General features: G+C 41.2%; 1 protein-coding gene across 1 annotated transcript in view; it reads left to right on the top strand.

Moving 5' to 3' along the window:
• Nucleotides 1-473: 473 nt before the first annotated feature.
• The window catches only part of PPIL6 (peptidylprolyl isomerase like 6), a 67431-nt gene continuing 57832 nt past the window's right edge, over nucleotides 474-10072 (top strand). The window contains exon 1 of the mRNA XM_044675406.1: nucleotides 474-614. Coding sequence (XP_044531341.1) covers nucleotides 474-614 — 141 coding nt within the window. The remainder of the gene's footprint in view (nucleotides 615-10072) is intronic.

Here is a 10072-nt window from a genome sequence, read left to right as displayed (position 1 = left end):
GCCAACCAGGGGCCCTCGCGCTGCCCTCGCCGGCCCCGCCCCCTCGCCTCCCCGCGTTACCTAGGCAACAGTCTATCGAACCTTCCCTTCCTAGTACACTCTGCTGAAAGGAGTGCGGGTCTCCCCGCGAGAAGAAACCGGTCTTCTGTCAGGCCGGAAAGGAGAATGGCAGAGCAAAATAGGAAGTTGGCGGTGTGAATAAACGCCCCTTGGGGACCTTCCTAAGTGTCATGTGAGGGTGGGTGGGTAGGGCGCCCGACCACTGGGGGGCGGAATGGGGCTGTCTGAAAAGGGATCACAATCGGCCTCCTTCGGCTTCCTTCGAGGGGAGGGGGCGCCCCCAGGCGCCGCGGTTGCTATGGGGACGGCCCTCTGTTTGGTCTTCTGGCCTGGAGAACGAGTTGTGAGTCGAAGGAGATCCCAGGCCCGGCGGGAGGCTGGTAGAGAGGCAGGTGCTAGGGAGAGAAAGGGTCATGGAGAACCGGCCCCCCTGCAGGTTCAAGGGAAGCTTTACCTGCCCGGATCTGAAGTTACCGCCACCTGCGATCCTCCAGTTGAAGGTGGTGGGGCTATTCAAAGGGATCCCGTTTCAGGTTGCGAAGTGCACCGCCGAGGTAAAAGATCGGAGATTCCAAGGGGATTCCCTGAGAACGGGAGGCTGAGGGGGGCGGAGAACGAGGGGACAGAGCACCCCGGATCCGAACCTCTGATTCCTATATTTACAAAACGAGGGAGCCTGGGGCAAGTAACAACTCCGAGGGAGCATCCTGTGCCCTTTTTACAGATTCGAGAAACTGACGCTGGGGATCAGAATAGTAGGGACTCTGGCCTCTTCTAATAATTAGTACTTAATATAAAAGTATTCTTGGAGAGCCACCTAGGCAGTCTTACTCCTCCGGAATAATTTAGTAACAATAACAATAATAATAGCATTTATATTGCGACTAGTAATGTGCCAAGCACTGTGCTAAGCACTTTATAAATATTACCTCATCTCATCCTCACAACAATCCTGGGAGGTAGGTGCTGTTATTAAATGCAGCTGGGAGTAGCTAGGTGGTCCTGGGTTCAAATTTGGCCTCAGACACTTCCTAGCTGTGGGACCACGGGCAATTCACTTAATCCTCATCGTCTACCTTTACCATTTTTGCCTTGGAACACAGTATTGATTGTAGGACAAAGGGGTAAGGGTTTAAACACAAAACTATGCAACTGTTAAATGTTTGCTAACTAAAAACCAGCTTCTGAATCAGAAACTTTTACAGAGGAGAGAAACTGAGGCCCTTTTGGACAAGTCACTAAAAGGCCTCAGTTTGCTAAGAAACCATCTAGAGCAATCACTGCTGAATCAGACATTGTCATTTTGCAAAGAAGAGAAACTGAGACTCCTTTGGACAAGTCAGTGTTTGCCAATTACTACTGGTGGAACTTGGGTAAATCACCTCTCTGGCCTAAGTTTCTTCATGTGTAACGTGAGTTGGACCAGAGGCATTTTTCGGTATATGTTGTTTGTCCATAGTCGCTTCCATTCAACTGTAAGCCTCTTGAGGACTGGGACTGATTTTGCCTTTCTTTGTATCAGCACTTAACTCAGTTCCTGTTACACAGCAGGTGCTTATTAAGGTTCCTGACTTCCAGCTCAAAGGCTGTGGTGACTCATGTGACACATGAAGCAAACACCACCTTCCAGATATTTTCTCCCCCCCACTCACCTCTTGAGAGGAGGGGTTGGGGACACAGTGATGGTGGATGGGACTCAAAAAGCACTAAGTGTTCTGGGGAAGTGGGGCAATTTCCAGATTTATTCCGCATTTCCTTCCTGGTTTTAGTGCCCTTAGTCAAGAACTGGAAGTGATTTCTGTGCTAGGGAAACAGCCTCTAAATGACCTGTGATCCCCTGGCTTGTTAAGAATCATAGAATGTTTGAGCAGCTCACAAGTGTCCTGGTAAATGTTTAATAGCCAGCTTTCTTAAAAAAAAAAAAGTCATGCATAATATACTTATAAGTTTAACGTGAGTTATTAACATTTTCTCCATTTTCTTAAGTCTAGACAATCAACAAAAATAAAACAAGCCCTGATTTGTAGCTTTTGAGATATGAATGTTCATAATGCAATTTTTATAATCAGTTCCCTGGCTAGTTTGAGCAGGCTCTTGCTTTTTAGAAGCAGATAATCCAGGAGGCAATCAATCAACATTTATAAAGCACCAACTGTGTGTCAGCCACTGTGCTAATGGATGGGGGTACAAAAAGGGGCAAAAGACAGTCCCTGCCTGCCCTCCTCAAGTTAATAATCTAATGGAGGCAAAAACATAAAAATGTGTACAAAGCAAGCTATATACAGGGTAAATGGGAAATAATTAACAGAGGTAAGGTACTGGAATTAAGAGGGGTTAGGGAAAGCTTTCAGTAGAAAGTGGGATTTTAGTTGGGATTTAAAGGAAGCTAGGGAGGTCAGTAGTTGGAACAGAGGAAAGAGATCATTCCAGCACAGGGGACATCCAGACAAAAAGCAGAGAGATGGAGAATCTTGTTCATGAAACATGTATCAAATAGGACATGTTGGGCATTTGGTATTCTGGAGAATCTTTGATTTGGAGTCATAAAACATGAGTTCTAATCCTGCCCCTGTAACTGCTACCTTGTGTGAACCTTGCTCAAGTTAATTTAGAGGGGGGTACAGTTGACCCGAAAGTTCTTTCCAACCAAATCTCAAATGTAGTCATCTCTAAGATCATTTCCATAATCTTCCATTTTATAGATGAAGAAGCAGAACTGGTATTAATCCCCTCCCCATTGGTAGTCCAATCCTCTTTCCTTTAGTTGAGTAAGAGTATTAAAGCTCAAAGAAGATGGAGGTTGGGAATAGGAATGACAGTACTTTCTGTTTTTTAAACCAGATCCATTTCCCCAAACAATAAAATATGATTTTGAATTATGCATATTTTAGACAAAAGAGAAATGCTTACTGTAAAATATTCATATAGAGATGCCTAGCTTTATTCCCCCAAAATAATTCCTAAAAAAAAAACAAAACTGATTTGGAGAAGCATTTTATAAGGAAACAGCTAGGTAGCTCACCAGATAAAAGAGCCAGACCTGGAGTCTGTCTGGAGGACCTGGGTTCAAATTTGACCTCAGATATTTCCTAGCTGTGTGACCCTGGGCAAATCACTTAACCCCAATTGGCTCACCCATATGGCTCTTCTGCCTTAGAATTGATACTTAAGACAGCAAGGTGCATAATGGATAGAGTGCAGGACACTTAGTATTGATTCTAAGACCAAAGGTAAAGAGTTTCTTTTTTTTAAGAATTTTATGTGAAGAAATTTATAGCAATCATTGCATCTATATCAGGCATATCTATATCTTAGCAAACACTCATTACCAAAAAAAAAAAGTTAACTTGTTTCTGAGACAAAGTATATTTTCATTCCTGAGGACTGTAGAAAATAAAGTGAAAGACGGTTAAGAAATAGAAGTCTTTTGGATCTAGGATTAAAAAAAAAAATGATAGCCCTGCCCCAAATTAAAGTAGATTACAAGACAAGCAACACAATTAGGATTTAATATACTAAAGGTGCTTATGTGGGGCAGAATACAAAGCAGGTCCAAAATTCAATTAGAGCTTTAAACCTAGTCCATCCTGAGCAGTCAGATTTACACAATAATACTGGTGGCACCTCAAAGGGTTGCTATAGGAACCAACTGGTCTTGATCTCTGAAGCTCTGCTTCTATGACTGCTGTAACATTGTGCTCCTCCTACTTATTTGTTTAATCCTCTGTCTTCTGTGGTGTAAAGAGGGGAGTGGGAGGTATATGTTTGGAAACAGAGAACTCAAAAGCGTGTGTATGAAACATTGTTGCAGTCCAAAGGAGAGGTGATCAATTTGCATTAAACAAACATTCAGTTCAAATATTTATTAAACACCTCTGCAGAGCATCTCCTCTAGGGAAAAGGCAGACATAGAAGTTGGTCAAAAACAAGTACACTTTGCTACTTGTAAAGGTATAGTATGATAAGCCCTAAAGATAACAAGAAAGGCCAAAACAGTTCCTACCTTTAAAGGAGTCATAATCTAATGGGGAGACAAGATGGAAATAAGCAGGAAGTAAATACTCTTAGGTTGAAGGGAATGCCAGCCGTGGGGATAGGGAAATTGCAGGGGATAGGATTTGAGATGAGTCTTAAAGGCAGGCAAAATGGAGAATTTCATTTGGAGGAATGAAAATTAGAAGAGAGGAGAGGAAGAGACAGACAGACAGACAGGAGGGGGGAGAGGAAAGAGAGAGAGAGTGTGTGTGCCTCCAGTTCCCAGAAGAGGAGTCCAAGTGGCCTATAGGGAGTTGCTGAAGATTTTTTTTTAAAAGAATGTCATGATCAGATAAATGTATAAAGTGCATTAACTTGCTCTCTCTATAAAGGGTGGGTAGAATGTAAGAAGAGATCTTAGGATCACAGATTCAGAGCTGTAAGGGACTCAACTCCCTATTTTACAGTCAGGGAAACTGAAGCCCCTAGTTAAGGGATTTAGCTAAGATTACAAGGGTAGTAAATGAAAGAAATAGGATTTGAACCTGATTCTGTAAGGCCTATGCTGATTCCCAGCTGCTAATGCCTTCCCTTCAAAGTTAACTCAAATTTACATATTTATTTTGTGAATATTTGGAATATGCTTATTTATGCACACATCTCTCATCCAAAGGATGCTCCTTTGGGAAATGGACTAATTTCATGGTTATCTTTGTATCTGCAGCACCTAGCACAGTGCCTGGCACATAGGACACACTTAATCATTGCTCATCAATTATCAGGAGGCTGTTTTAACAATCCAGATTGGTAAGGGCCTGAGTTGCTGGCATTGGGAATAGAGGAGAGTGACTGGATGTAAGTAGGATATATATGTAGTGACCACAGAATCAATATGGCACGAGAAATTATTGAATGTGAGAGTTGATTGTGGAACCAAAGAGAACATCCAGGTTTTAGAAATGGCAAATAAGATGCCAAAGGCAGAAATTGTGAAAACAAAGGGAGAGTAATAGGTTTAGGGAGAAGTATAGTACAATCAACATGAAGTAGTTCTGTGCTGTCTCTGCAAGTAAGGGAGATGTAAAAGCTGGTCTCAAGTCCAGATGACCTTGGTCCTGATCCCACCACCCCATCCTATCTGTGACCCTGAATGAGTCACATAATCATGTAATGCCTCAGGCTTCCATTTGCAGTGGCAAAATGTTTGCAGAATAGTGTCCAGTCTTCATTGGTAGAAGAATTTATCGATTAGAAGTTCTCTGCACTAGTGAAATCACAGTCCTAGGATCCCTGTTTTGTGCAGTGTTGGAAATCACTGTCCTCAAGGTGCCTACATTCCACCTAGAGAAGTAACATGTACATATAGAAATAAATACAAAGTAATCTGAAGAAGAGAGTAGTACTAACTGGGGAGATCAGGGAAGATTTCACAGAGGAAGAATAGCCTCACTAGGGAGAGGGGAGCTTGGAAGGAAGATGAAGCAGCTTTGAGACAGAATTTATGAAGGTGGTGAATATTCTAGTCATTGAGGAGAGACTTAGGCAGAGATATAGTGCCCAATGGAATATGTCTGGGGAACAGATACTAGTATAATACAGTTTTGCTGAAACATATCATGTACAAAAGGGTGGTGATTTAAAATACAACTGGAAATGTAGGGGGGAACTATAATGTGGAACACCTTCAATACCCAAGAAACTGAATTTTATCCTAGGGGGCAATAGGAAGCCATTGATGGTTTTTGAGCAGCAAACAGTGATATGTGTGGTCAGACGTCCCTAAGTAAGATAATTTAACAGCTCGGTGAAAAATGAATTAGAAAAGGAAAAGAATAGGAACAGCAAGATCAATTAGGAGATTCTTTTACTAGTCCAGGACCCAAGTAAGAAAGGTGGCCATGGGAATAGTGAGAAGGGATTGAATGGATGAGATGATATGGAGGCAGAATCAATGCAATTTGTCAATTGATTGGATATGAAGTATGAGGGAGAAGTAAGGATCAAGAATGATTGAAATTATGAGTCTGACTCATTAGGGAGGATGCTGATGCCCTCAACAGTTAAGGAAGGGAGATTTAGGAAGAAAGGTTCTTGTGCCATTTTGGATATGTTGAGTTTGAGAGGTCATTAGAATATCCAGGTGGAAATATCCAGTAGGTAATTGGTGGTTAACTCTGGTGTTCAGGAGAGACATGAAGGCTGGACAAACTAATTTGTGAGTTGTCTTGCTTAGAGGTGATTGAGTCCATAGGAACTGATCATAATAAGATTAGTGATTAAGAGATCATTGATTGGTCGGTCACTCTAAAAACTTGGATCAGTCTCCAGACCTGGAAGAAGGGTAGGCTAAGCAATGCTGTCACTCTGACCCCAGAGCAGATCGAGGACTCAATCCTGGACCTAGAACATAATTAGGCCTGTAGTTCTGCTGCTCTGACCCCAAAGCTAATGCAGGACTCAGAACCCCGGAGCAGGTGTAAGCAAGCAGCACTGTCTCTGAATCTGCTGAGTCTTCCAGCTCCCTGACAGTCTGGAGTCAGCAACTGTCTACTAGAGCTCTTCCCATGGGCAAGTCTGCAGCTATGTACCCTAGATCCAAACTAGGATCTGTGCTGGGGATCACAGGAGGACAGTAATCAGGCCATGTCTTTGATCAGATCAAATAGAACCACTCAGAGTTGCAGTTCCTTGGCCTCATCTGCCCTATGAAAGTTGTTCTATGATTGAGCCTGGGGATTAGGGGCAGAGAGATGGATTACATTAAATATAGACTAATGGTGCTGAGTGGGCAGCTAGGTGGTACAGTGTGGGTAGAATACAGGATCTAGAGTCAGGAAGACTCATCTTCCTGAGTTCAGATCTGGCCTCATATACTTACTGTGTGACCCTATGCAAGTCACTTAGCCCTTTTGCCCTCAGTTTCCTCATCTGTATAATGAACTAGAGAAGGAAATGGCAAATCACTTCAATATGTTGGCCAAGAAAATCGCAAATGAGGTCACAAAGAGTCTGACAACTGAAAATGAGTAAAATACAACAATAAGCATAATTCACCATGCTAATAACCACAACAAATATGTGATCATGTCAACTGATACAGAAAAAGGTTTTGACCAAATACAACATCCATTTCTGTTAAAAGTACTAGAAAATGAAGTAAATGGGTCTTCCTTAACATTAGAATATATAAAAAACCAAGAATTATCATTATATGCCATGGGGATAAACTAGAGTCCTTCCTTGTAAGAACAGGAGTAAGGACATCCATTGTCACTACCACTATTTCATATAGTACCAGAAATTCTAGCATTAGCATTAGCAATAAGACAAGGAAAAAGAAACTGGAGGGAATAAGCATAGGCAAAGAAGAAAAAATCATTTTTTGCAGATGCTATGACTGTATACTTGGAAAACCTGAGAGATTCAACCTAAAAATTAATTGAAATAATAACTTCAACAAAGTTGTAGGATATAAAATAGACCTACATGAATCATCACCATTTCTATATCTCATCAGCAAAATCCAGCTGGAAAAGATAGAGAAAGTCTATTAATCTATTAAAATAACTATATAAAGTCCCACCCTTACCACTCTTCCACCTAGGAGCCAATACACAGAAGTTAAGGGTTTAAAAATGTAAAAAAAATAACTATATAAAGTATAAAATAATTTGGCTAGGAGAACAAAAGGTCCTTGGGGGCAAGGACTGGCTTTACCTCTTCTTTTATCTCTTGTGCTTAGCTTAGTGCCCAGCATATAGTAACAACATAAAAAATATTGATTGATTTAAAGGAAATAATAGAAAAAAACCACAAGAAAGAAGGGAGCCTAGCAGTAGTACCATATCTTGAATTGTATGATAGTAATAATCATCAAAATGCTTTGGTACCAATTTTAAAAATAGTTGTTCAATGGAATAGATTATGCATATAATATGAACTTAGTAGTCCAGTGTTTAGCAAACTCAAAGATCATAGCTAATAGGTAGAGGACTCACTATGGACAGCAGATTAGCAGAATTAAAGTTTTTATAACTACCACTACCAGATAAGCTCCTAATGGATCCATGGCTTAGATACAAAAGTTTGCATCATAAACAAATTAAAGGAACAAGGAAGAAATTGCCTTTTTTTATCTATGGGTAGAGAAAGAGTTTATGACCAAAGGATAAAGAGATCACACTTTTGAATATATACAGCATAAAAGTTATTGCACAAACAAATCTAAAACATCTAGGGTGAGAATGGTAATAGTAAATGGGGGAAACATGTTTTCTGTAATTTTCTCTGATATAGGGCTCATATCCAAGATATTCTTTTGGAATTCCATTTACACAGATGATAAGATCCAATTTTGGAATTCTTGGGAGAAGAAATCAAGCTGTTTATAGCCATAGGAAAAAAATGTGATCCAAATCACTAATACTAGAGAAATATAAATTAAAGCAATTCTGAGGTTCTATCTCATCCCCATCAGACTGGCAAAGGTAACAAAAAAGGAAAGTGACAAGGGTTGCCATGGGAAAGTCTATGTGAAAACGGACATAGTGATGCATTATTAGTGGAGTTTGAATTGGCATAGCGATTTTAGAAAGTCATTTGGAATTGTGTCCCAAAAGTTACTAACCAAGCATATCCTTTGATATAGCAATACCATTACAGGTGTTATACTACTGGGGGCAGCTGGGTAGCTCAGTAGATTGAGAGCCAGGCCTAGAGATGGGAGGTCCTAGGTTCAAATCTGGCCCCAGACACTTCCCAGCTGTGTGACCCTGGGCAAGTCACTTGACCCCCATTGCCTACCCTTACCACTTTTCTGCCTTGGAGCCAATATACAGTATTAACTCCGAGACGGAAAAGTCTTATACTACCCCAAAGCAATCAAAGAAAAGGTAAAAAAAAAATTCTATAAAACAATTTATGGCCTCAGACACTTTCTAGCTATGTGACCCTGGACAAGTCACTTAACCCCCACTGCCTAATCCTTACCACTCTTCTGCCTTAGAATCAATATAATGATAAGATGGAAGGTAAGGGTTTAAAAAAAAATTATAGCAAGTCTTTTTGTAGTGGCAAAGAACTAAAAACTGCCAATCAATAGAGGAATAACTAAACAAATGGTATATGAATGTATTGGGTACTACTATGCTGTAAGAAATGAAGAAAGTGGTTTAGAGAAAACTTGGAAAACTCCTATGATGAAGAGTGAAGTGAGCAGAGAACAATGCCATAATGTCAACACTGTAAAAACAAAGAACTTTGAAGGACTTAAGACTTCTGTTTAACAAAGTACCCAACCATGATTCCAGAGGTCTGATAAAGAATGTTACCAACCTCCAGTCAAAGATGGATGAATTTGCAGAGTGAGATTTGGACATAACCAACATGGGTATTTGTTTTGCTTGAGTATGTATATTTGGTAGGGGGGGGGAAGGGGGGCTGCGTCGTTTTGTTTTGCTTTTCCGGTGGGAGGAGATGAGGTAGGAGGGGGGAAAATGCTCGATAATTATGGGGTGGGAAGGTGGTAAGAACCAGAAGGAGCTCAGAAATGCCAAGGCCAAATCTGATGGGCAGCCTCCTACTCTTCCTTTCCAGCCAGCTTATTTCATTAAATGGAGGGTACACCAGAACCAAAACTCCCGTATCAGGCATTCTTAGATCAGGGTCAGGGTCAATACACAGCCAAGGCTTACTAGCTTGGGCACAAGCTATTCCACTTATCTCACACACTCTTTTCCCCCTCCCTATCCCCCCCACCCCCCATCCCCTCCGCCCCTCTTCCCCGTCTGTCTCTGTGTCTGTCTCTAGCTCTATCTGTCTCTCTCAAAAATCCTCTTCATTCATTCCAGACTCCCACAAACTCACTTCTGTATGCTTCTGTAGGTTATTCCCACTCTGATGCCAATTCACAAACTACTTAAGCATTCAACTCAAAAGCTAGTGCTCCCTGTCCAAATGTCTTCCTTCAATATACCCAAGGCTTGCTCTTTCTCTCTCTCTCTCTCTCTCTCTCTCTCTCTCTCTCTCTCTCTCTCTC

Source organism: Gracilinanus agilis, chromosome 4 (genome assembly GCF_016433145.1).
Source record: "Gracilinanus agilis isolate LMUSP501 chromosome 4, AgileGrace, whole genome shotgun sequence".
Lineage (NCBI taxonomy): Eukaryota > Metazoa > Chordata > Mammalia > Didelphimorphia > Didelphidae > Gracilinanus > Gracilinanus agilis.
This window is presented reverse-complemented; position numbering and strand designations above follow the sequence as displayed.